The sequence below is a fragment of the Sceloporus undulatus genome, chromosome 2, assembly GCF_019175285.1.
Source record: "Sceloporus undulatus isolate JIND9_A2432 ecotype Alabama chromosome 2, SceUnd_v1.1, whole genome shotgun sequence".
Classification (NCBI taxonomy): Eukaryota; Metazoa; Chordata; class Lepidosauria; order Squamata; family Phrynosomatidae; genus Sceloporus; species Sceloporus undulatus.
The window spans coordinates 202,053,662-202,081,281 of record NC_056523.1 but is presented as its reverse complement, the minus strand read 5'-3'; the positions used below and the strand labels follow the sequence as shown (position 1 = coordinate 202,081,281).

At 42.2% G+C, this 27,620-nt stretch overlaps 1 protein-coding gene across 10 annotated transcripts in view; it reads left to right on the top strand.

The window, feature by feature from the left end:
• Window positions 1–11,235: 11,235 nt before the first annotated feature.
• Window positions 11,236–27,620, top strand: part of LOC121924394 (RNA exonuclease 1 homolog) — a 30,012-nt gene continuing 13,627 nt past the window's right edge. For 2 of the 10 annotated variants that reach the window (XR_006102588.1, XR_006102587.1), the window contains exons 1-9: window positions 11,236–11,436; window positions 15,183–16,288; window positions 17,496–17,582; window positions 18,390–18,600; window positions 19,471–19,613; window positions 21,714–21,848; window positions 24,614–24,728; window positions 24,907–24,969; window positions 26,110–26,259. Coding sequence is in view for 6 of the 10 variants with exons in the window: in XM_042455843.1 (XP_042311777.1) it covers window positions 11,280–11,436; window positions 15,183–16,288; window positions 17,496–17,582; window positions 18,390–18,600; window positions 19,471–19,613; window positions 21,714–21,848; window positions 24,614–24,728; window positions 24,907–24,969; window positions 26,110–26,259 (2,167 nt within the window). In the remaining 4 variants the exon portion in view is untranslated. The remainder of the gene's footprint in view (window positions 11,437–15,182; window positions 16,289–17,495; window positions 17,583–18,389; window positions 18,601–19,470; window positions 19,614–21,713; window positions 21,849–24,613; window positions 24,729–24,906; window positions 24,970–26,109; window positions 26,260–27,620) is intronic. The other 8 variants (XR_006102586.1, XR_006102585.1, XM_042455843.1 and 5 more) reach the window with 8 other exon arrangements.

Genomic DNA, 27,620 nt, shown 5'->3' with positions numbered 1-27,620 from the left:
GAGGAACATCATGCTAAATGTTGCACAGACATGAAGCAGCTGTTGCATTGTTAAATTCAATTTCTCTTGTTTAGGAGAATGTTGACCATGATTCAAAAGTTACAAGCAATAGTATAACTAGGTGTTGATGGTGGTGGTGGGGAGGAATGATGACAATGCCTCCCTCCCCCAAAAAAATTGTCCCCCCCATCCCATGGCATTTATTTTTTAGTTCCCAAATTTCTAGCACTGCTGAGGTGAGATCCTGAGAATCCATTCACACCTAGAACACTCCCATATTCACGGTGTTTGCATTCCCTTGGTAACTGGCCTGTCCCTTTTCTTTGGATGTCCAAAGCTAAATGCTCACCTGAAGTTTTAAGTAACTGCAATGTTAGAAATTGGAAAATTGAAGGAAATTTTCATTGGGGAACATAACTCTTATTGAGGGAGTAACACCATTATTTTGCCATTGCACCCCCAAAGTACATCTCTGGAGTTTCTCACATTAACACCTTTAATGGAATTTTCTGAGGTAGAAGAAAAAATAGAAGAAGCAGCTGGGGGAAAAGGACATTTATGAGCAGAGCACAACATTGTGTGACATCCTAAAAATTCAGTGAATACAATGGGGTCCGGTCAGCATGCGCCAAACAAAACATCCTTCCGTTGTCCTCTCGATGGAGACTCCAAACGACACATAGCGAAACCCCATTGTGTTACAACCACCACATGACACCCAATCCATTCACCACAAACCCTCCATATGCCCCCCCCTTATAATGACTTTTTAAAAAACCACCTTTGCCTGACGCCTTCCCAGAAGACCCTGAGCCCCGCTGTTGCAATGTTGGGCATGTTTTAACAATACACCTCCTGTGCCACCCACACCACCATGCGGCATGCGTGCTTGCGAGGTCAGAATGAGGTGCCCATCCATGTGATCAAGCCTGAGCACCTCATTCTGACTTCAGAACAACTGACACATGGCGGTTGGCCATTCTGGGTTGCTCAGCAGGATGCATGTGCAAAGACCCACCCGTGGCACAGTAGCAGTGCCAGGTAATGGGCGACATCGAAACGCTCCCAGGCCAGGATACTCTGGCTTGCCTAGAATATCTGGCCCTTGAAGACCAGGACATGGTGACAGTGTGTGATTCAAGCCAACTCTGGAACTTCTGTCATTGAAATAATATCTCTAAAAGAGTCATGATGCAAGAAACCTATCCTCTGAAAGTCAAATGTGATTGCCGTTTTTGGGCCACATCAGGTGGAGGGGATGCATATTTTAAAACTGCCAAATTCCCACCCTGGCCCCTTGCCATATACATATAATGCCGGCATATGAGAACATTACTTTTGAAACCTCTTCCATAACAATGATTTTGTACTGTAGGCACAATGATGTATAGATGAGCATTCAGCTATTTGATTCTCTACCAGCTGTCTGAAATGGTGGCAGGCTGGGGAGGCATATGGATTGTCTATAAAGCCCATTCTGAATACTTCAAAATTCATGGGAAGATTATACATATAGCTGCTGTTTTCTTCGGTAGTGAGGAAACATTGAAAACTGCAGATACTCATTATAACCAGTCACCATGGGTCCCCATAGGGATCCAGAAAAGTGCAGACTAGTGGTAGCATTTCTCATGTCCACTGGAAGCAGCCTTTTGTAACAGATGTGTCTTTCTTCTTATCCACTCAAATCAAACTATTCGAAATGCTTTTTTATTGCAACAGGGATAGCTCACCACAATATATGTCCGGATGAGGGGGAAAACTATCACACACATTGGGAACAAGAGGCTGAGGGATCTGTGTACATGATGCCATCACTCTTGCTAAAATAGAAATGTCCTTGTGCTCCAACCTTGTAACCCGGGGCCCTCTGTATCAATGCTCCTAAGTTATGATATGGGGACCAACAGGATCCCCCCCCCAACGTGCTGTGGCTGGCACCATATTTTGTGCCCATTGGCTACAGTTGTTTTCTTCCCTAAAACTCACCAGGGACCAGCATGTGATGGCTCATGGGTCAGCATGGCCACGAATCACAACTTTGAGTAGCACTGCTGTCAACATCAACGGTTTTCCTTTCTGTAAGGCTAGCTTTGTTTCAAGTTGTATCAATGAACTAGCTCCATGTTACTCTTTTTTTAAAAAAAATAACTTTCTCCCACCCCTTGCTCCAAATTTAAGTTTCAGACAAGGCAGAGGAGACTCAGGAACGTGTACAAAGAGGAACGAATGAGTCAACACGTCCGGGAAACAGTTCTACTGGGCGATCCTCTGCGACACTTGCGATTTTATTGCTCGCACAATATGCGTGGCTGTAGCTATCATATAAACTGTTCAAACAATATACGTAAGTTTACTCAGTGCAGCCATACTGGAATCCCCTGCTTCCATATGCCAACAAAAAATGCATTCTCCAGAGTATAATCTAATGTATGGCAAAAATCGCATCGCTATGCAGAAGAGGGGTCATAGAAGCATGCTTTGGAAGCCTCAAAGTTTGCAGAAAGACAATCAATATGTCAAGGGATTTTTTAAGCACCTTAGAGACAAAAGAAAGAAAGAGAAAGAAAGAAAGAAAGTCTCAAGTCTACAAAAGCTCATGCTACCAGCTTGTTTCACTTGGTTCAAAGGTGCTAACAAGGTCCCTATGCATACTGAATGACTATGGAAGAAAAACACAATAGTCATACTGAATGACTATTGGTGGGAAAAATGGGCTGAGGGGAAATGGGAATAGAGCTGTGGTGGTGAGCCTATGGCAATGCGAGGCAACAATGGCACATGAAGCCATTTTTCAGGGTATGCAGAGGCAGGGAAGAGGAGGAAACAGGCGCTCACCTGTCCTCCTCTTCCGGGCTGTCTGGACCTTCAGCTTCCTCGTGAAGAGGCAGTTTGAAGGCCCAGGGGGTGCAGGGGGAGGAAGAGGAACACGTGCGCCTGTTCCTCTTCTCCCCCTCACACACCCCCGGCCTTTAGCTGTCTCCAGAGAGGCAGCTGAAAGCCCTGGATGACAGGGGGAAGTCCTGCCCCAAGAAGTGGTAGTCCTGCCTGGAATTCCCGTTCCCCACCCCACCCACCGTGCCGGGATGCCTTTTATTTTGGGCACTCGGTCCCTAAAAGGTTCACCATCAGTGGAATAGAGTATTTTCAAAGAAAGAAAGCTGGGAGGCAGATTGAATCTACACGTTCCATACCTACTGCAACAACTGTGTTACTGAGTTAGAGTAGTAATTGAGAACCCCCCCCCCAAAAAGGGGGGGAAGCTACTGAGAAAAAACAAGGAGACATCAGCATTAAGAGTTGGCATCAAGGAAAGCTGGGGGTGTGGCGGGCAAGAAACAATGTCACGCCTAAAATATCCTAGTGAAAATTAAATCCACCAGAATTTGTGACTCTGACAGGTTGGTTAAACCTCTGTGTGAAATACTTCTCAGAATTCACAAAATCACACAACCCAATCTTCTCCATGCTTACTCAATAAGGCCCATTCCAAGCTAAGCACACACGGATTGTAGTTTCAGTATTCTAACATAATGTCAGATGGATAGATTCATCATCTTCCATACATTTGATCATTTTGCTTCTTCCCATCACAACCTCTTTCTTTTAATGTTGTGTGTGTGGTAAGCCTATAAAAGAGATTCTTATTGATTTTATGCAAAGACCAAATCTATGAGTCTTTATTATTTAAAAGCAGGTGAAAAAGCTTTCAAGCAATAAGGAATAAATCATGTTTGTGCTGATAAATTAAAATGAAATTTGACAATCTATGTTATTAATCTCAACCCCCCCCCCCCCCTCTATTGTGCCTTTCAGCTATGGGGAAATTTATTCACTTACTTCTTCTGAACAACGAGCTCTCTTTGGGCCTTCCTATACCAGTCTGATTCTCTGATCGCAGCGTGAAGGTGTTTTATTGCCAGCATTGACCCCAGAGGCACAGACCAGCTCACAGATGAAACTCACAAAACACAACATTTTCTGCCACCATCCATGCCGTGGATGAGGTGTCATCATTTTCAGATGAGTCAACACGCACTACTGAGAAAATAAGAGCACAGCAGAGCAAAGCGAGACAAACAGAGTGACGTAGGAGCGCTTGGTGCACCAAAGCATGTTACAGTGAGACCAGTGAGTGGCGCCCAACCAGCACTGGCACACCCCCAAGTACACCAAAGAGGGGCACTGGCACCCCACCCCAAGTGAACCAGGGAAGCAGCTCCACCAGCAGCCCATCCACAGGTGCACCAGCATCAGCTCCACCAGCACCGCCTCCCCCAAGCACACCAGAACACCCCCAGCAGCCCCACCACCAAGTACACAGGAACAACTCCCAGCCCCACCACCACCAAGTACACCAGGAACAGCCCCCCTCCCGGCCCACCAACAACAACCCACACCAGGAACAGCTCCACCAGCCCCACCAACAACTGCAACACAGGAACAGCCCCCAGCCCCACCACCACCGCACCAGGAACAGCCCCACCAGCCCCCACCCTCCAACGCACCAGGAAACAGCTCCACCAGCCCACCTCCAACCACACCACAGAACAGCTCCACCAGCCCACCTACAACCAACCAGGAACAGCTCCACCAGCCCCACCTCAACACGCACCAGGAACAGCTCCACCAGCCCACACCTCCAACCGAACCAGGAACAGCCCCACCACCAACTGCACCAGGAACAGCTCCACCAGCCCCACCACCAACCACACCAGGAACAGCTCCAGCTCCACCCTTTGGGGCCCCAGCATCAACAACTCCAGCCCCGGCACCCCACCCCCCCCTGCTCCACCACCCCCGGATAAGTGCACCACCCCCCAGTAGGAGTCCCACACCACCTACAGAACCGAAGAAGCCACCACCGAGTTAAGCTGAGCAGAAGCAAAGTGACGTGTCAGCTAAAGAAGGATGTTGAATCCGCAATGCCAATAAGGAGTAATATACAGATGTATGAATTAAGTTCCCAATTTGCAGTTGGATCAGAAATTCAGAGAAAGAGATAACAGAGCTTTTAGTTCTGAATTGCGGAGAAATTAACCAAGGATCAGGACTTCACCTGTTTGAAGGCATCCAGGAATGAGATGCAACAGTATGGTGCTGAAAAGAGAGAATAGAAAAAAGAAGAGAAAAGAGGTCTAAAAGAAGCCGCCCAGGATTTTGTAGAACTTTTTTTTTTGTATTACAGTGAGGAAAATGACTATAGTTCTTTGAATCAGTATGTGAGGCAATTGCTATGTAGGATTATACGTATATGAATAAAAATCCTGAACGATAATCAGTTTCTGTGAATGAAGCATTGTCTCCCTTGCATCAAGATGCATCATTAGTGCCCCATTCAGGCAGATTGCATCTTTTTGAAGTCTCTTAAACCTGGTGCTGAGACCCCACGATGGTGTTACTGAACCTGGGGATCATATAGGTATGTCTGGGAATGGGTGTGTGTGTGCTTTCAGACATACAGAGGTTGATGGAGTTGCAAAGTCACAGTCCTTAACCTCCCAGCAGAATTGTAAGCAACCGTTCACACACTTGTTTTTGTGCCGATTTGCCACTATGTTTCCATTCACATGTTACTGCCAAATGTTGATGGTCCATCCCTTCTACTATGGCCCTTCTCTGTCCTTACCATGTACCTCCATAAACATGCACCCAGTTCTTGTTCACCACTATAAAAAATGGCATTTGCAGTCACTTTTCCATTTACAGAACCTTTGCTGCCATCCAGGGGGTTGGGTACTGCACTGCACCCATGGCAATTTCCTCACAGCAACAGCCATTTCAGCTGGGGCTATGTAATGTCACCTGTGGTGATTTTATTATAGCATTTTCATGGTAAGATTTGTTCAGAGGAGGTTCGTCATTGCCTTTCTCTTGGGCTGAGAGGGAGTGAAACTCTGATCTCCTAGAGTCCTGGTCCAACACTCAAACCATTCCACTTTGCTGAATCTCTACACTATTCTGGCTGTGTTGATACTTAAGAGTGTTTTTTTTGGGGGGGGAGGATGAACCAGCTGAACAGAAAAGCATAGGTCTTCTAAAAGAATACCCTTTGCAGCATATTGGGATAGGAAGGATCCCCACAACTTTCACTTCTATCCCTGTGTGCATTAAAATCAGGAAAACTGCCAGAAGAATGCACTGAATTCCATTAATTCAATTTCTGTAATCACTATTTAAATACATTTTAATTGCTTGCAGACACTGCTGCCTGCTATATCAAATTTAGTGCCTCTGTTCTTAGCCCCCCGAATAGAGGAGGAACAATTTTAAGAATGAAAACAGGCTGGACATTTCAGCTACCCCCACCTGCACTCATTTAGGAGTAAGAAAAACTGAGGCTCAGCTGCATGTATGTAATGTATCACTTTATATACCTCTAGTTATCAACGGGCTAAAGGGATACACTAAGGAAGGTGAACAATTATATAGAGTCAGTGACAGATACAAACAGGAAGCCCACGCCAAAGGTCCCTAAGTTGCTATACTTGCAATGATTCTTCAGCCCCTGACTTGATTTAATTATTTAATGGTTTTGGGGGGGAAACTTAAGGGAAATGTCCGCACTACCCGGCTTACTAACTCATAAGAAATAAACACTTGTTGTTGTTTTTTCAATACAGGTAAAGTGAGAAGTGTCAGCTTGTGAGGAGACAGTTAGTAGAATGTGACCTATGCCAGTGTTCTGCAATGGCCATTTGGATGGGATTATTTTCCTGTTTTTTACTCAGCGTGGCACTGCATTTCACTGATGGTGGGTTGCATGCTCCAGCAAGGCAAGAGGCTGCACTGAGGGTAGCAGTGCTGCTAGTAGGGTCTCCCGTATCAGACAGGCTTTTGCTGAGGAGCTAAACTAAAGTTGCCAGACTGCTACTGGGCAGAAGCAGTAATGATGAGTGAGTGGAAGAGGATCTTGCTATGGAAGTGGCACCATAGCTGATGCTTGTTAGTATAGTGCAGGAGGAGGCACAGTAAACCCCCTTTTAATGTCTTTTATCATGAAAACCCTAGGATGAAACAGTTCTGGAAGATGAAATCCCAGGTTGGAAGGTACTCAATAAACTACTGGGATAGAGCAGAGGACAACTATGAATAGCACTGTGGCTAATGATCCAACTGGACTCAAGCTGAAAGGATTTTTAGCTGTTGACATGCTCAGAGGTAGAAGGAAAGTTTGAAGCTGGACAGCATATATTATGGGAATATGGAATGTGAGAAACATGAATCAGGAGATGTTTGACATAATAAAAGAAGAAATGGGACATGTAAACATACTACACATACACACACACACACACAAAGGGAATTGATCACACAACAAAACATGACTTCTAGTTAATCATAGGCGACTAAAATATAGAAGTAGGAAAGAGAGCAGACTCAAAGATGGTAAGAAAAATTGTTTTAGGATCAAGAAATGAAGCAGAAGAGCAACTGATTGAATTTTGCAAGGCCAGTAGTTTGCTCATTGCCAACACATTCTTCAAGTAAACCAAGAGGCGACTGTATACATGGACATCACCTGATGGCCAATATAGAAATCATATAGACTACATAATTGGAAAGAGACAATGGAGAAGCTCTATTCTCTTTGTAAAAACAAGACCAGGAGCAGATGGTGGCACAATTATCTTGGTTAGTGTTGTTGTTAACTGCCTTCAAGTTGATCCCGACTCATGGTGGCCCCATGGATGAGACATCTCCAAAATTCCCTAACCTGCACTGCTGTGCTTAGGTCTTGAAAATTCATGCCTGTGACCTTGATAGAATCCATCCATCTAGCATCCCTCCACCTTTCCTAGCATTATTGTCTTTTCCAGTGAGTGATGCCTTCTCATGACGTGACTGAAGTTTAACAACCTCAACTTTATCATCTTGGTTTCCAGAGAGATTTTAGGGTTGATCTGTTCTAGGAGCCTTTTGTTTGTCTTTTTGGCTGTCCACAGTTTCCTCAGCACTCTTCTCCCGTACTACATTTCAAATAAATTTATTCTCCTCTTATCCACTTTCCTCACTGTACAGCTCTCACATTTGTACATGGTAATAGGGAAAACAATGGCTTGTATGCTTGTACGATTCTAACTTCCATGATCATTTGTATATCTTTACATTTTCTTTATCTTCTCTCATAGTTGCCCTCCCCATTCCAAGTCTTCTTCAGATCTCTGGACTACAATCCCCATTCTGATCAATGTTTGACCCAATGTTTTCAATTCCTTCATTATTTAGGTTGAATTTGTGTAGACTCTTTGTGGTCATTATTTTTGTTTTGCTTATATTGAGCAGTAAGCTTGCCTTTGCATTTTCTTCTTTGATCATTTTTAGTAGCTGTTCCAGGTCTGTGATGTTTTCTGCTATTAGTATGGTGTCATCTGCATATCTTAGAATGTTACTATTCTTGACTCTTCCTCCTTCTGTGTCCAGCCCTACTCTTTGTGTAATATTTTCTGCATACAAATTGAACAGATAGGGTGAAAGGATGACCCTTTAGCCAATTGGGAACCATTCTGTTGTTCCATATTCTGTTCTCACAGTAGTCTTTTGTCCTGACATTGTCAGGGAGCAATGCAACAAGTCCCTATCAGAAGCCAAAAAGAAAATCCTGTTTTTGGGGGGCCCTCCCAGTCCCAGTCCGGTTTGGCCCCCAGCCATGCATTGCTCCCGGTCCGGCTGCCCCACTTCCCTCCGCACGTGTGCGCCTGCCCTGCTTCCCTCCACGCGCGCACGCCAGCCTGAGAGGGAGGGGGAGCAGAAGGAGGAGGAAGGAGCCGGAGGAAATGTGCCTTGAAGGGCAGAATTGGGGCAGAGGAGGAGGAGGAGGAGGAGGAAAGCTGAGTCAGTGGCCATTAGGTCTGCCTTGGTCTTTTGGGTTTTTAAAATTATTTTTTTAAAATATAAAATACTTATTTTATTTTATTTTATTAATTTTTATTATTTCTTGTTTTTTATTTTATTAATTTTTATTATTTATTTCTTGTTTTTTATTTTATTAATTTTTATTATTGCTTTTTTCCCATTATTTTTATTATTAAATATATACACCCCTGTCTTGATTTTTATTTTTTTGTCTAGGAATAATGCTAAAATGTCCTCCATTTTTATTATGCCTTAGAAACATGCATTTAGATTAACATTTTTAAAAAATTATCATCATCATTATTATTATTATTAACCTTTATCTATAAAGTTAAATCATCAATTTTTTTCACGTGTCCTCCATGTTTATAAAACGTGTCCTACATTTGAAAATGTTATCCTACATTTGTCCTACATTTGTCCCGGTTTGGAGGTCCTGGCTTATGGCAACCCTAGATGAGGAGACAGTGCCTGCATCCACACTGCAGAAATAATGCGGTTTGACACCGCTTTAACTGCTCTGGCTCAATGCTATGGAATTCTGGGAATTGCAGTTTGTTGTGGCATTGAGCATTGAGCCAGGGCAGTTAAAGTAGCCTAGAAGTTGTTGGAACTGCATTCCTCACTGCTGACTGTGCTGATTAGGGCTTCTGGGAATTGCAGTTCAGCATTGGGATTGAAGTAGGGTTCATCTACACTGTAGGAGTAATGCTGTTTGACACGACTTTAAGTGTTGTAGTTCCATTCTATGGAATCCTGGGATTTGTAGTTTTACAAGGTCTTTAGCCTTCCCTGCCAGAGTGCTGTTGCTTCAGAAAACTACAAATTCCAGGATTCTGTAGGAAGCAGTCATGGCACTTAAAAGTGGTACGTATTAAACTGCATTTCTTCTTCAGTGTAGATGTGCCCCTAATCAAACCTGAGTAACTATGAAATTGACTTTTTACAAAAATCAGATTTGCGAAAGAACTGTGTGTGGTTCTTGTTGTTGTCATGTGCCTTCAAGTTGTTTCCAACCTATGGCAACCCTAAGGTGGTTTTCTTGGCAGGTTTCTTCACGTTTCTTCAGAGAGGGTTTGCCATCGCCATCCTCTGAGGCTGAGAGAGTGTGACTTGACCAAGGTCAACCAGCGGGTTTCAATGGCCAAGCCAGGATTCGAACCCTGGTCTCCAGATCCCAGCACTCAAATCATTAGACCGCAGTGGCTCTTCATTGTGTGTCAGTGTATGGCATTTTTATTCTAACCCAGCACCCCAAAAATACATTTTAAAAATTAGTATAATTTTGGGTGGGTGCAGGGGTCCCAAGTTTTTTCAGGGAAGGTCTGTGTAAGTGAACCAGTGTAGTGTAGTGGTTTGAGCAATGGACTATGACTCTGGAGATCAAGGTTCGAATCCCAGCTTGAAAACAGGTCACACTCTCTCAGCCTCAGAGGAAGGCAATGGCAAACCTCCTCTGGATGAAAATAAGTCTAGAAAAGACTTGAAGGCCCACAACCACTTTGGTGTTTATCAGACGAGCTCTTAAAGAGGTACTATTCCAGTGTGACTCCTCTAGCTGCCTCCTGTTGCATGCTGGGATTGGCAGTTTTAAGGAGGGGTATTTAGAATTCTCAGGCAGAGAAGTTCAGCTCCTTAAAACTGCCAATCCCAGCATGCAACAGGAGGCTGCTAGAGGAGTCACACTGGAATAGTAGCTCTTTAAGAGCATAGTGTGATAAACATCTTGGATTAGTGCTCCCTCAGCTCCCACAATTCCACAGGATTCAAAGATATAGCCATGTTAGTCAGTGAAATCAGTATTTCTTTGACAGATCTTATAGCACCAAGAAAGAAGTTGACAGCATGAGCTTTCTTAGACTCCAGTCTACTTCCTCAGGTGCATCTGAGGAAGTAGAGTGAAGGTCCAAAACACACTGCCGAAATAACCCAGTTTGACACCGCTTTAACTGCCCCTGGCTCAATGTTGGGGAATTATGGGAACTGTAGTTTTGTGAGGCATTGAACCTTCTATGTCAGAGAGAACTGTGGTGCCACAACGAACTACAATTCCCAGGATTCCCTAGCACTGAGCCAGGGCGGTGTCAAACTGGATTATATATCTGCAGCGTGTTTTGGGACCACCTGAAAGCTAAGAAAGCACATGGCGCCAGTTTCTTTCTTTCAGCCCCGCAGTTTAAAATTTAAAATTCCCAACAGAGAGAAGGGGGAGGGGCTGCTTTTAGTTTAACCGTCACTTAGGACACGCCCCTTAGTGGGCGGGGCGAAAGTGTCTCTATATAAACACAAGGCGAGGGAGGGAGGGAGGGAAAGGCGGGCTGCTCAGAACCAGCTGTGAGGGGCGGGGCCTGAGGCTGAGGCGTCAACGGGCGACGCGCGTTTTCCCGCGCATTTTGGAGAGAGTGGGGAGGCGGAGGGGGATAATGTTCCGTTCTGCTGGCTACTTCAAAGACTTCCTTTGCCCCTTCTTCCACGCGGGCGGCTGCGGGAGGCCTCACTGCCAGTACAGGCACTCGGGGGCGGGGCTCTGGGAGGCCCCGCCCACTGCCCAAAGGCCGTTGAGGGCCCCCTCAGAGCGGGGTGAGGAGGAGGGCCTTCTTTGGTGTTACTTTGGGGGCAGAAAGTGAGCCTCTGAGAGGAATGGGGAGGGAAGGAGTGGCATGGACTCTGGGGACCAGGGTTCTAATCCTGCACTGGGTGACACTCTCTCAGCCTCAGAGGTTTAGTAATGGCAAACCTCTGAGCAAATGGCCTGACTGGAAACCATGAAGCCCTCAGAGGAGGGAGCTGGGGATGTTTAGCCTGGAGAAGAGAAGGTTAAGAGATAATGATAGCCCTGTTTAAATACTTGAAGGGATGTTGTACTGAGGAGGGAGCAAGCTTGTTTTCTGCTGCTCCAGAGAATAAGACTCAGGACATTGGATGCAAGCTACAGGAAAAGAGATTTCACTTCATCTGTTTGACAGTGGAACACACTAGTGGAGTCTCCTTCCTTGGAGGTCTTCAAACAGAGGCTGGATGGCCATCTGTCAATGGGGAGTTCCTGCATGGCAGAATGGGGTTGGACTGGGTGGCCCTTTTTGGGGTCTCTTCCAACTCTATGATTCTGTAATTCTATTTTAAAAAATCTTGCCAAGAAAGGCCTGCCACAGTGTTGCTGCAGGGTCACCATGAATTGGGAATGCCTTAGAGGCACACAACAACAGCAGCAACAGCTTTTCTCTGACCCACTAGGTTTGCACTCTCTCAGTCTCAGAGGTTTGGTAATGGCAAGCCTCTGAACAAATCTTGCCAGGAAAGGCCTGCCATAGGGTTGCCATGAGTTGGGAGCAACTTGAAGACACACAACAACAACAACTTTTCTCTGACCCAGTAGCTCAGTGGTTCTCAACCTGTGGGTCGCAACCCTTTGGGGGTCAAACAACCCTTTCACAGGGGCTGCCTAAGACCATCGGATGATCCTAGGAACCAAGACCATCGGTCAGGGGTCACCACAACATGAGGAACTGTATTAAAGGGTTGTGGCATTAGGAAGGTAGAGAACCACTGCTCTAGGTTCACAGGCAGAGTTGTGGGGACCCAAGAGAAAGCTGGCTTGTTCCTACGCTTTGGAACTTCCTTCCTAGGGAGTTTTGGATGGATCTTTCTCTGTTTTCTTTTGTGGTGACAGGTTAAGAGTGTTGTATCCCAGCAAACCTGAGCTGTCCCCTAAAGTCAAGTCAGGCTGTCGTGCTTTAGACACATTGTGAGAAGACATGGCTCGTTAGAAAAGGCAACGATGCTTGGCATGGTGGAAGGCAGCAGGGAAAGAGGGAGACCACCTTATAGATGGATTGACTCAACCGAGGAAGCCATGGACCTGAATGGACAAGACCACTTGACGATAGGATGACTTGAAGGTCTCTCATTCGTAGGGTCACCATAAACTGGACTTGATGGCATGCCTTGTTACATCCCATGCTTGAACTTAACGCTATTACACCTTCCTTCTCTTGGGCTCACATCTGGGACCTTTCGCTCACTGAAGATGCCCAGCAAATGTTCTGGATAACGTTCTAAGCGCTGTTAGACTAGTGCAGACAGGAAACGTCCCCCCCCCAACATGTGCAGCAATAATAGTTTTAATGCTTGTTCCTGTAATTCATTTCTCAAGTATTTATTTCTTCCTCCCATCACTATGAGTGGCCTACTTCCTCTCATTTCCCTCCATATTTCGTTGCAGGCTTGTTCGCTGTTTGGGTTGTGTGTCTTCAAGTTGTTTCCAACTTATGGCAACCCTGTTATGGGCTTTTCTTGACAAGGTTTGTTAGAGGAGGTTTGTCATTGCGTTCCCCTGAGGCTGAGAAAGTGTGACTCAGTGGGCAATTGTTAGTTGGAGAGTTGCTGTTGCATCTGAGGAAGTAGACTGGAGTCTTTGAAAGCTCATGCTGCCAATTTCTTTCAGTGAGTTTCAAAGGTGCTCTACATACTGATTCCACAGACTAACACGGCTATATCTTTGAGTTGCTGTTTGACTTCCAAGTCCTCTCCAACTTTCAGTGACCCTAAGGGAAATCTTGGCTAGTTTCTTCAGAGGGGATTTGCCATTCCCATCCTCTGAGGCTGAGAGTGTGTGTAACTTGCCCAAGGTCACCCAGTGGGTTTCCATTGCTGGGTCTGGATTCAAACCCTGGTCTCCAGAGTCATACTCCAACCCTCAAACACTACTCCATGCTGGCTCTTGGTGGGAGGAGGAAACTCAGTTTACTTTCCTCTAGGTTTTCCTGCACACACACTTCACCATTTGTGCCACTAGAGGGGACACTAGTGAATTAAAGTTTGGTGAAGGAATTGAGCTCCTGGAAGATGGTGCTGCCTAGTTTTTTCCTGCTCTACAGCAGGAACACTGGCAGCATTGTATTAGCATGGGGATAATGTGCTGTGTGAGCCTTCTGAAATGGTCAGTTATGAAAATTTTTGGTTGTTATGATGAAATCTGGAAGGAGTCCAACGCATCTTCGAGCCTCCATCCTCTCCTGTGTCCAGGTTGACCAGAGGTCCTCCTTTTCCAGAGTGTTTCCTACATTTCAGCCTTCTGTCCAGGAGGGATTCCAAAATGTCCTTCGTTTCGTACATGACAACGAAGCACGAATTTACATTTATGTGAATGTTTTTAGCTTTTATCCTACATTTCTCTTGAAAGTCCTGCATTTTGCCATGCCTTGCCCTCCTTTGTAATTGTGACATCTAGTCAAACAAAAATCCCATCCAGCAGGGTTTGATGTGGGTCCTTACAGATCTGGAAATCTGAGTTTTCATTTTCACTTTTCCTTCCTGTGGAAATGTTAAACGGGGGATTGGGGAGCAGGTGTTTAGCAGTACTGTATGCTCTTCTTTTAAAGATAGGTTGTTGTTGTTTTGGGTTCCCATTGCCTTCATAGAAGTGTAGAGTTGGAATTGGGAACTGACTTGAAGGTCCCTCCAGTCCAATCCCTACCAGTTCAATTGTTGTGGTAGTTTGTTGTGTTTCAGTTGCGACAAGTGTTGCTGTTGTCATGTCAACTCTGACTTACAATGACTGCTATTCTAGTGTTTCCTTGGCAAGATTAATGTTGTGGAGGTTAGCCACATACTCTCCAACTGCCCCAGTTTGCCAGGGGCAGTTCCAGTTAATCCTCTGCCACCTCACTTCTTCCGCTCCTTTACACCATTCATTTTATCTAACGGAAGGGGGGATCCGGACCCCAAGCCCCCCCCCCCTTTTTTGGCTACATCCCTGGGATGCATATATTCAATACATAATGAAGAACTAATCTGATCTCCACCTGTTCCAGACTAATTGCTGTTGAAGGAAATGGGATTTATTTCTGAGTGGGCAAGTATAGGGCTATGCGTTTAGTGTTTAGGCAGCTGGTGCCAAGAACCTGCTATTTGTGGTCATTAGGCTTTCTAGAATTTAGCGAAGATTTCCAAAGCTCCCAGCTGGGTAAGCCGTAATGTATTCACTTTTGAAATACTTTTGAAGTCAGTGAGAATCAGAAACTGATATTTCTTGGCTCATTCATAATAGCTCGGTTGAATTATTTATTCAAGAAAAAAACCATTTTGTGAAAGTATAGTGTCTTGACCACATGCTTTGTATCATGGGATGTCAGCTAAAGCGATATTACAAGCTTTTCCATTTTCTCTTTAAAAAGCTATAATGACACGATTAAAAATTTAGCAGATGTTATAGAACTCTTCATCGGAAAGCTCTATTTAGACATTGGAGTCTTTGCATAGAACCCATATACATATTAATATATATATATTTATTTATACATATATATCTATTTTCCAATCAACAGGGCTTGATAAAAATATCGAAGAACTAGAAAGGATCAACAAGGAAATTCAGTCAGTGAAGACTGAATTTGAAGAGCAAAAGAAACTCTTGTATTATAGCTTTGGGAAAGATAATATTAAGAATTCCTTGACTCCTGCAGGAAATTACATGCAAGGAAACAAATCTTTTTCTGATGAAGACGATATCTGTAATGCTCATATAAAAGCTAAAGATTGTGACATTTCAGTCTCAAATAATCCTAGTAAGTCAAGTAAATACACTCTTGATCGTAGCTTCCCAGCTACCGATCTTGAATACGACCCCTTACTTAATTATTGCGCAGGCCTTAGGAGTTCCTTGAAGGCAGAGTATAAAAACGACACTCACCGTTATAAGCGTGTGAAAATGTTTCCGTGTGGAAATTTGGAAGGGACTACAAAAAATCCTCCATGTGAAAACAGATGTAGATCTTCAAAGAAGAGATCAAGAAATCCTTCCCCAATAAAGCTTGAAATAAAAATGCAGGAGTCAGAGGATGATACGATTATAATAGATGCTCCGCCAATGAATATAGCAAGGAAACCAAGAATACATATGACCTGTAAAAAGCAGAATAGGAAAGAAAGCAAGGAAGGTTCCAGAACTAGTGCAGAAACTGTGCAAAATTCAAAGACACCGGGGACTTTAAGTAGCATGGTGGAGAAAACACCAAAAGATACTACTGTTGGATTAGGTAATATTAATTCAGCTAATGGAAATAAAATTGAAATGAAATCAACAAATGGAAGTTGCTCTTCGTCAGGTTTAAAAGTGAATTTATTGAATCTTGGAAATGCAGATGAGCATTGTTACTTTGCTACTGAAGAAAGTAATGTATCTTCTCAGACGAACAAAGAAATATCTTCCCGTGAAGACATCTTTCTTGAAAACTCTCATAAAGACTCTGGAATTAAAAATGTTCATGGGGATATTGAAGGAACCGAGACCAATGTGTTAGACTGTCCAGAAGAAAAAAAATCTCAAGATGATACTGAACTTTTTGAATCTGATGATACTATGGAAGAATGCCGGAGAATTTTCAATGAGTTTGTTGAATGTGAAATGCGAAAGGAAAAACGGACAAAGAAGGTACCTCTGCTTTTCTCCATCTCTGTTTCATTTCTGTTGTTTGTATTTAGTCCTTTCTTGAACACTTCAGCGGTGCAGCTGATTGAATTCTTGGGCCTCATTCCCACTTACAGATAAATTGGTGTGTGATGTGAGTCGATGGATCGATTCGACAGCGGAGCATGGTTCCCACTACATTTGCCCCGACCTCATTTTTTCCCTCTAAAATAATACACTTGTGGTTCACATTCATGCATGAATTGATTTAAAATGGACCCACTCCAGCCAGCCGAAGGGCAAATTTAAATTGATTCTGATCCGCATCTGGTTCACACTTGCGCAGAATTGATTTATCAAAAACATCAGCGTCAAAAAGACATGGGTTAAGTGGGCCTAGCACATGGCCCCCCTCTCAGAATCGCTTCAGCGATTCAGTTTAAATTGGAACCAGAGTCGTTTGGACTGGTTCAAACAGATTTGCAATCTGGTTTAAAAGGTAGTGGGAACCACTAAGGGGCTTTAGGGATCACAAATGGTGGAGGAGACTTCTGTCCTTTTTAGCTACTTTGAGCGATTTCCAGAGGGTGCGTGCGTGCGTGTGTGTGTGTGTGAAATAAGGCAGGAAAGGAGTGGGGGGGGAAGTCAGCCAGAGGGCTAAGGGTGTCCAGGCTATTAGGTGTTTCAGGGTTAATGCCTGGAGAGTAATAATACAAAAAACACATTTTGTACAGTATTTCTTTTCCACTTATAAGAATTACAGTCATCCCTCCACATTTGCAGCTTTGACTTTTGCAGATTTGATTATTTGCAGATTTCATTAATAGGTTCTGTGTAGGAATCTAAGCCCTCCAGTGCAAATCTGCCAAAGGTTAACCATAAAGTTATGCTGCAAGACCTAGGGATTCCTAGAGAAAACACATTTTGAGGCATTTATAGGCCCTTGAGCATGATTCTGTGGTCAACCTCTGCTGGAGGATGACCAGATGAGCTGGAGGACCTAGAGATTTCTAGAGAAGTGTTCTCTCGGGTTTAAAAATATTGGGGGGTGGGTGGGTTGTGTTTTGTTTTTTGTTTTTTCACTTTCATGGGAGTCCTATACCTCTAACCCCAGTGAATGTGGAGGGCCCACTGTACAACAAAACCTTGAAATTGTTCAGAAAGCTATCTTCTTGTGACAGATTCTTTGTGTTATGTACGAAGTTAACCTTTCTTCTTTCAAAACAAATAGGCCTTTGCCACTGCAAAGGATCCAGGTTTGAAGACAAGTATGCTTTCCAGACAGAAGAGAAGAATTGCACACACTGCAAAATTTGGTGTGAGTTTTCACCCGGACATCTAAAGAATATTTGATAGTATTTTATTATGCAAACAGAACTATAAATTAAGTTACTGGCCATTGGGAACAATACAGGCTTAAGCATCTGCAGATTTTGGTATCCGCGGAGGGGAGGGAAGTCCAGAACGAACCCCCTACGCATACCAAGGACCAACTGTATAACATAATTTGTCAGTCTGGCTGAAAACCTTGGATTGTTAGTTCACTTCTTTAGAAAACTGGTTTTAAAAAGACCATGATGTGGTGGAGTCTCCTTTGGAGGTTTTTAAACAGGCTGGATGGCCATCTGTTGGGGGTGCTTTGATTGTGTGTCTCTGCCTGGCAGGGGTTGGATTGGATGGCCCTTGTGGTCTCTTCCAGTATGATTCTATGATTCTTGGTTTGCTCAGAGCAGCAACCCAGGGGTCAGCTGAAGTAAAAACAGAAACCTGATTCACTCATCGTCCCAGTAAGAGGAGGACAGTTGTGTGTCCGATCATGACACTGCATGTGTTCTTTTTTGCTTATACACATAATGCTAAATCCCAACTTAACATTATATGCAAGTGGAACAAGTTGAGTACTCAAACAGGCATTATATAAACAGACATCAAGTAACTGAATATTTTTGAACAAATTCTTAATGGCCAAATCGTTGTCAGATACAGAGCACTCTAATGCTCTGAGACATATGAACATCTTTGTGAAAAGATTGAGTTACACATGTATTGAATGTTGGTAGTATTGCAATTTTAAGCTTTTGGTAAGTGATAGTTGCTGAAGAAAAGTTTTTTTCTTGATACCCAGCAGATTAAAGCCAGCAAAGAAATAATAGTGCCTTTGAAAACACCATTGCCACAGCAGATTTGTCCATCCAAACCCCTGCAAGCACAGCAAGAGGCAATCCAAATAACAACTTCTGTTAAAAGTGGTCAAGCTTTTGTTGCTGCAACTTGTGGCTCAAAGAAGAGTACACCAGTAATGCCAGCAACTCCGATTCAAAGCATGGGACCTATGGGTAAGTGAAGAAAAACATCTTGAGCCTTCTGGGAACCAGTTGAAGGCTACATCCAGGTATGACTTTTTCTTTCACCAACCTCCACTTTTCTTACAAATCTGTGCTCTTTTTTTCCCCTTTTAATATGTTGGGAGTAGCTAATGAGGTAGGGTTCCCTTTTTATTTCTGTTTTGCTGATCACATATGTTCAGTAACAGTTTCTGGAGGCAACTGCTGTTTTATTTTATAGATAGACACAGGACTACAGCAAGAATGACTGAAGTAATGTGCAGCTCAAACTTTGTCTGCTGCACTGTTTGCGGCAAACGCCACCTGCTGCAACCCAGCACTGTTCTTGCAGCTTGCCTTCATCGTCTTCCCAGTGTAGACACTGATTTTATAAAAAACCTCCTACCATCTAGACTAAAGATAAGGGATAAGAGGGGAAGTGGGGGACATAAAATACCTTTAAAAATAGCTTTTCTGTCAAAAGGCTTTGTTAACTGAGGTATGCCAGTGGCTAGAAAAAAAAAATCAAGTATTTCTAATGATGCTTGTTGCTTTCTGGATGGTGAAGGAGATAACTTCCTTTATCTATAATCCAGTTGATCATTAAGATTAAGGAATTCCTTCCAGAGCTAAGGATTTTAATAAGAGCCAGAAATTTTCAGTGAGATTAAATGTTACATGACACATAATTACATGTATTATGCTCATGACATGGTCTCCACACAAAAGCTATTCCCCCAACATAGCATAATGTGCAGTCGGGTGCTTACTGTAGCTTATTTTTTGCTTCCTAGTAAGATGTAACTTTAAAACTGTCTTTTCAAGGAATAGATATGCATTTAGAAGCATGCCTTTAGTTTGCATGATGTTTATCTTTTTCAGTTTGTTTAAATGTACTTGAAGTTCAGCCTATTGCAACAAACAGTGGACAAGTGAATATACTACTTCCTGGAAATGCAATAACTGCAGTGCCATGTAGTCTTTCCAGTCATGGTGTGAAAAAAAGTGCTTGCATGCCAGTTAAGGTATGCTCTGTGTTTGTGTGTCTGTGTTACTTTTTTACCTACATGATTATGTAGGTTATGTATGATTGTCTACATAATATAGAACAAAAGTCTGATGTGTTTGAATGACAAGCCTATCATGATCCCATCATCGTTATCATGCTGGAATCATCACCTAGAGTCATTTTGCTTCAAATACTCACATTCTTCTCTGGGATATTTTTGAAACCAGGATCCTCACTGAAGTCCTTTCAAATAAGTTTGTGTATTAAGTTGTTCTTCTGATCTCTTAGGCACTACTTCACTGTAATACTGGATATGGCCATGTAGTTGTAGGTAATTATTCTCAGTCTTTACTTCCAGGCCTATAAACACTTCTTCATATTTTTAAAAAATACTTAATATATTACAAACAAGTAGTATTGTAACTTCAGTTGACCCTTTGCATTTGCAGCTTTGACTTTTGTGGATTTGATTATTTGCAGATTTGATTAATATGTTCTTTCTAAGAAACTCTAGGTCCTCCAGTGCAACTCTGTGGCCACCTTTTGCTACACGTTGCACTGGATGACCTAGAGATTCCTAGAAAGAATACTTCTCTAGGCATTTGTGGGACTCCAGCACAATTCTATGGTGGAGTTGCACTGGATAATCTAGAGATTCCTAGAGGTGTTTTTTCAGGTAAAAAAAATAATGTGTTGGTTTTTTTTTTATTTGCAGTTTTTCCACTTTCATGAACGTCAAGGGCCCTCTGTACTTCACATGATCTTCCCTAACAGTCTTGTCACTTCAAAAATCAGGCCCCATTTCTCTGTCTTCTTCAGAAACTTTATCTTACCTGACTACATCCTCATTCTTATCATGTTGTTCCCTCAGCGTCTCGCACTCTCCTGACCAATCAAATATGCATGTGCAATCCACCAAATGCCCTGCACCTGTCACTCAGTTGTCATAGACACTCCCAATTATAGATGGAAATAGCATTCACAATTAGTCATTCATAGGTTGAAAAACAGAGTTCCTAATGGTTGGGCAACCCTGTGAGGAAGAATAATAGACCAACAGGAAGGTTGAGCACTTTTCTCAGTACTAGAATGTCCCAAAAGTATAGTGAAGGAATTACCCTGTGTAGAAAACCATGAGGCTGCTTGCTCAAAGAACTTGTTTTCTGCACACACACAATTTTCCTACACAGAAAACAGGGTATTTTTGTACAAATAAAATGTTTTTCTCTGCAGAAAAATTTTTCCTCGACACTTGTGGGCATTTGAGTATGGGAAGAATATTAGGAGGAGTATTTAATTTCTCCTGCAATGGGGAGAAAACTGCCATAATTATTCGTTTTCATATGCAAGGATGAAATAGTTCAGGATATACATGCCTATTATAAGCCCAGTAAGCCTCTTACATTACAATATAAAAACACAAATCTTATTACTTATTATAAAACACCACATTTCCAGTATGATTTTATGTGCCTATTGGTTATCTTAGCTCATTTCACCTTGTGAATTTTTTGGATTTCAACTCCTGGAATCCCTTAACCAGCATGGATAAAATACAAGGAAGAATGCAGTGTATGAATAGTGGAGACTGAATCAAGCAAAACACAGTGTATCATACAAAACTACTGGAAACCTTAAACTGGATTACTGTCCAATGTTTGTTTTTTGTTATAAAAGAAAAGCAATGTAGTACAGTTGGTCCTTCACATCCATAGCATGAAAATGTTCGAAAAAGATATAAAGCAAACCTTGATTTTGCTATTTTGTATTAGGGACACCATTTCACTGTTCCACTGCATTTAATGGGACTTGAGCATACACTGATTTTGGCCCATGGTGGATCCTGAAACCAAACCCCAGGGGATACCAAGAGCCTACTGTGTGTTGAGACAAATTTTCAGAGTATAATGGTTTTAATTTTGCAAGTTCTGGGGTGGGATTAGAGAAAGAATATAAGAGTTTGTGATTACAGTAAAGAAGGCATTTACTGTATATTACAATTTTTTCCAATGGTTTGCATCTCTTTCAAAGATATGTTTTTTCTTCATATGGAAGAAATTATTTGTGTGCAAGATGTGTACACACGGTCTGTTAAATGTAAATAATAATATTTCAGATGTCAAGCCAGAGAAGGTCTGTAGTTCCAGAGCTGGGATCCAAAGTACCAAATGACATAAGACAACGATATGTGAATTTGTTTGTTGAAGAATTCTTGAAAACATGTGATACAGAAAATGAAGCTTTTGACAAGGTTTGCATTAATTATCTTTTAATGGCGAGTTGAATAAAACTCTTAACGTGGAGACTGATTTGTGAATAGCATGTTGCAAATACGCATGGATTACAATCCTATGCAGTTTATTCAGAAGCAGTTTCCATTGCTTTAAGTAGGGCTAGTAATTCACCCTGGTTTCCCTTAAGGTTTATTCCTGCCTCCATTGATGTCTCCATTGGGCCAAAGATATTCAGTATATTACTAAAATACTCTGAAAACATTTAATTAAACCTAAAGGTTTAAGTCAGCAACACTTTCTTTTCTGTAATGCATTATTTTCATACTGCTGTTACAGAAAATGATCTCATAGAAAATACCTCTTCTTCCCCTCTCCAGGGGCTGGAAATACATATACTTCACAAGTTTATTCTAATTGTTTTAAATTAATTTTCTAACCCATGTTTTAGTACTCCTGTGTAAAAATTATATCGGCGAAGGGAATGGTTAGCGATAAAGTAGTTAGGAGAATAACTTTAATTCTAAGGTGTCTGGCATCCTGTTTGTGAACTATGATGATGTGGAGTTGAATATATGCTGTTGCAACTTATTTTTGGTTGGTTCTGGATGTTGGAATTCCACAACAACACAAATTCTCTCCAAAATTGGAGAGCAGTTCACCTGCTTCCCTTTTCCCCCATGGCCATTTCACCTTCCATAGACCTAACTCAAGATTTAAAAGCCTAGTAATAATAAAACCTGAACACTGCATGATTAACAATTGCACCATCTATTAAACCTTCCCTCAGAGGCGCCAGAGGGGAAGTGAAGACTTTTCTCCTTCTTCCAGCCAGTTTGTGGCTGGAGTGGATTGAATGGCAACATGCAGACCTACCCAGCCAGTCTTGGCTCCTATCACATGACGATTTTGTTGTAGGGAGGGACACTTAAAACAAGCACCTGAGATGATATGAGGGGGGGATGTGAACCTTTTCTTCCAAACACTCTCTTCAAACTAAAAATTGTTCAGAAATGACACAACAAACAAAAACCTTTCGTGTCTCCAGCCTGAGACAGCTACACCTCCCTCATGACTCCCAACTCTTCTACTACCTCCTCCTCAACCACCTCTGTCATCGCCAAACTTAAGTTCCTAAACTTTGTAACTTTCTCCACTACACTGAAAGGGGGAGAGAAGATATGGCTGTTTCTTCACTATCACACTGCTCTCACATAGGGGGTCAGACCATCCTTTTGTGGTGTGCTTGCATCCTGAAGCCATGTGTTAGTGTTTGCAAAATGTTTACATTCACATTTCTGACTGAAGGTTTATGGTGAGAGACTGGAAAGGAACAAATAAAAGGGGAGGGGAGGGGGAACATCCTAGCAAAACTCAAGGAAATGCAGTGATTCTGAATGCCCAACTTTACAAATGCTTATTGAAGAAATGTTTCAACCACACTCCCCCCCCCCGTTCTTCATTTGGAGGGGAGGAGACTGAGATGAGGAAAAGAAATGGGTTGGGTAAACAAGGAAGCAAAGGAGCTGGCACCCCTTCTCAGCACTGATGTTGAGAATTCAGAAGAAAAAGTTGGTGCCCTCCAGCTAAAAATCTGGAGCAACTGACTGCAGTTTGCAGAGAACTTGGCACTCTGGGAGTTTATGCCTCACAGTAACTTTTGGAGGACTCCCATCACACTGGATCCCTTACAAACTGCAATAAATGCTTTTCAAACACCAACATGTCGCTTCAAGGGGCACGCTTACCATTAAATGGTGCTAAGCCTGATCCCATATGTGAGAGTGGTAAAGTGAAGAAACATCTGTATCCCTTTCAGTGGAGAAGGAAGTTACAAAGTTTAAGAACTTGAGTTTGGGGTTGTAGAAGCGGTTGAGGTGGTGGAGTCAGAGTCATGCAGCTGCCTCAGCTGAAGGCTAGAGACATGAAAGGGTTTTATTGTTGGTGTCACTGAAGAGACACGTAACAGACAATGCACAGGACCATCCATCCAGTCTTGGTTCCTGTAATGTCACCATTCAGCTGAAGGGGAGACGTGGTTCAAGCTTTTGCAGATTCTCTGTGGGAACAACAGGGTCCATAGCCCCCAAGCTAAAAACCACTGCTATACTGTATAAGATACAAATATATCATCATGCAGTTAATCCAAATGATCCCCTGGGTTATTTTGGATGCCCTTATTATTTGTTAACTGAATATCTGATGTGATTTAACACATTGAAAGCTGTTCTTTCCACAATGCTCCCTTTGCAAATAGGTTGCATTAGTAGCTGCTTACTACATTATAGGTAATATTACGTTTCTGTAAGTCAGTTTGGTTTAATGGTTGTAATAACAAAGTGAAATTGGAAGATTCTGGATTACAAACAAGATAGATTACCGTATTAAAATATGTTTTTCTTCCTCTTAACTCTTCTAAAAAGGGTGAAGCCCCAGACCAGAGCACATGCTTTGCAATCCAGCTTCATTCCTTGGCATATTCATTGAAAAGTTCTTTGAAACAGGGCTTGGCCCTCGGGTGGGGAGATTTGTACATCCATTTCCTGTCAGTGTGGGCAACAATGGACTGCATTGTCCAGTGCTCTTGACTTAGTATTCATATGAATAAGTATGATATTTTCATTGGTGTCCCTATTAGTCAGAATGTAAATCATTATATCTAAATTAAATGTCTTGATTAAACTAATCCCAGTTTTACTTCCCATACTCTGTACAGGAGGGGAATAGCCATGGGCTGTTTGTTTGCTTTGTGGTCTATTTTATGTTTACCTCTATTTTTATGTAGGCATTAACAGAAGAAAAAGCAATATATGGCCGTTGTGGTAGTAAAAATATGTATTTGAACATAGCTGTGAACAGACTTAAAAAACTGAGAGATCATGGCAGTGTGTCATCAGATGGTAAGTTGTGGTATATGGGAAAGGAAAACTGGAAGTTGTGATTAGGTATTTTTATCAGTAATAAACCAATTTTAATTATCATGCCTACTTACAAATAGCATGTACTGTTTTGTTTTCAGAAATGTTCTCTTTTAACACTTGTGCTTTGGGAAAATAACTATTTTTTTCTTTTATACAGGCCAATGTTCTACTAATAAAGGAACTATTTCAGCCAGTTTTAAAAAACAAGATGGAAAACATGGTAAAATAGCAGTATTGTTTGCATTTGAAATCTTTGCATAGAGCTTTTAATGTCTTATGATAGTGTAATACTGTAATACACAGGTGTGTTTCTCTGGTTTTCTGATTGTCCTTTTATTTGGTTATCCAAATACAGATTTTCCTGGCCAGAGTTTTACTCAGCCTTTACGTCTATATGCATTCAGTTTGGTTGCTTTTGGGCTTCTCTGTTTATTTCTACAGACAAATCCAGTAGAAATCCTCTTGTAAATTATGGGTCCTTGCACATGCCTTGTCTGCACCTAGAAGATTATCTTGGATAGAGGGAATTGTGTTGAGATTATTTCCTAATTAGGCAGAGGTTGTAATTAAAAAAAACCCTGACAGTAATACAAAATATTGGATACTTTCAAACTTTATAGTCTGTAATATATATTAGACAGATATGTTAGTATAGAAGTAAAATATCCAGATGAACTTTTGGAGTCAAAACAGCTTATAGATTTGCACTCACTACATGACTCCAAACATTCTGATATGATGAAAGTTACAATTGAAACTTTGTTGCAATTACTAGTTTACTAGTATTTACTAGTTTAGTAATTGTTGCAATTAGTATTTATTAGGCAGGAACTGGATAAAGAGAATATCTCAAAAAGAGAGTATCTTTTTGAACAAAATCTTATGATAAATGGTGCACAGTGTGTTTTATAGATGTTCTCCAGTTAATTTTATAAGGACTTTGAAATTTAGATATACACCTGTCCCTCCATATTCGCTAGGGTTAGGGGCACAAGGCCCCCGTGAATATGGGAAAACCGCAAATAACAGAAACACCATGTTTTTACCTGAGAGGACACCTCTCTAGGAATCTCTAGGTCCTTCAGTGCAACTTGTAGTTAAAGTTGACCATAGAGTTGCACTGGAGGACCTAGATATTCCTAGAGAGAAAGTATTAATCAAATCCATGAATAACCAAATTCGCAAATATCAAAGCCGCAAATATGGAGGGATGAGTGAGTGTGCGTGTGTGTGTACGTGTACACACACACTGCCCCTACTGACTCTCTGTGACCTGAATCAGAAAATAATTCTAATAGTAGTATTGTATGATTGAAAACCCTTAAATATTTTTGATAATTGTTTCATTGGGTTGATTAAGATTTTTCAGGAATTGCTCTATATAGAGTTCTGAAAGATTATGTTTTGACTGAGGAAGAATTAAAAGAAAATGGCTTCCCTGAACCCAATCCTGAGAAACCTGGCAGTGCTCTGTTAAAAAGTGGCACTGTAAAACTAGCTATATCTGACAGTGAGTAATGCTGCTATTTATGTATTTGTACCATGATCTATTTCTGAAAATTCTGTTGAAAGTGGTTTGCACATCAAGCTTTTTAAAGCTTACAGTCTAAAACGGGAGTGAGCACCTGGGCTGCAATAGCTCCCCACAAGACCTTGGAGGGCTGCACCATTTTCTTCGTTTGCTCCCAAAAAGTCAACTTTTGCCCCTAAATGCCCTCTAGGGAACAGAGAGCATTTTCTCCATGGGTTTAAAAAAACCCACAGGAATTGAGGGTAAGCTACTTCCTGTTCATTTCCTGTTTCAAAAATCAGCCCAGGTGAGCCCAAAACATGGTGGAAAACTCTCCCCCTCAACAAATGCAGAGGACATTTGGGGCAAGAATTTTTTTTTAGGGGGGAGTAAAAACTATGTTTGACCTCTGGGGGCCCAAAAAGCCCAGAAACATGGTGGAAATGCCCTCCACTCACCCTAGAAGGCTTTTGAAGACATTTTGGAACAGATTTTTGACAAACACACACACAGGGGTTCTTGGGGGGGGGCATAAAAATGCACTGCACTTTGCCCAGCTCTGGTCTAAAAGGATATGACAAAAAAGGAAAGCAACATTAGGAAGAAAGAGAAATGAGAATTCAGTTTTGTGACCTTTCAGCATAGTGGAAAGGGTGTGGCGGATGACAGTTTAGAGATAGGCTTCTCAGTAGAATTGGCTTCTCATAACTGCTAATAATTCCATAGTGTTGCTCCTTTGATACTAATATTCTGGATTTATTATCTCGTATTGCTTAGCTGTTATATTACCAAACACTTCAGCAATTTAATATAAATTGCTTTCATAGCTATATTTGATAGAATCATAGTTGGAAGAGAACACAAGGGCCATCCTGTCCAACCCCCTGCCATGCAGGATCGCTCAATTGAAGCATACCCGACAGATGGCCATCCAGCCTCTGTTTAAAGACTTCCAGGGAGGGAGACTCCATTACACTTCGAGGGAGTTTGTTCCACTGTCGAACAGCCCTTACCTTCAGGACGTTCCTCCTAATGTTGAGATGGAATCTCTTTTCCTGAAGCTTGCATCCATTGCTCCGGATCCTGTTCTCTAGAGCAGCAGAAAACAAGTTTGCTCCCTCCTCAATATGACATCACTTCAAGTATTTAAACAGGGCTATCATATCACCTCTTAACCTTCTCTTCTCCATGCTAAACATTCCCAGCTCCCTAAGGCGTTCCTCATAGGTCATAGTTTCCAGACCCTTCACCGTTTTAATCACCCTTCTTTGGACATGCTCCAGTTTCTCAATGTCCTTTTTGAATTGTGGTGCCCAGAACTGGACACAATATTCCAGGTGGGGCCTGACCAGAGCACAATA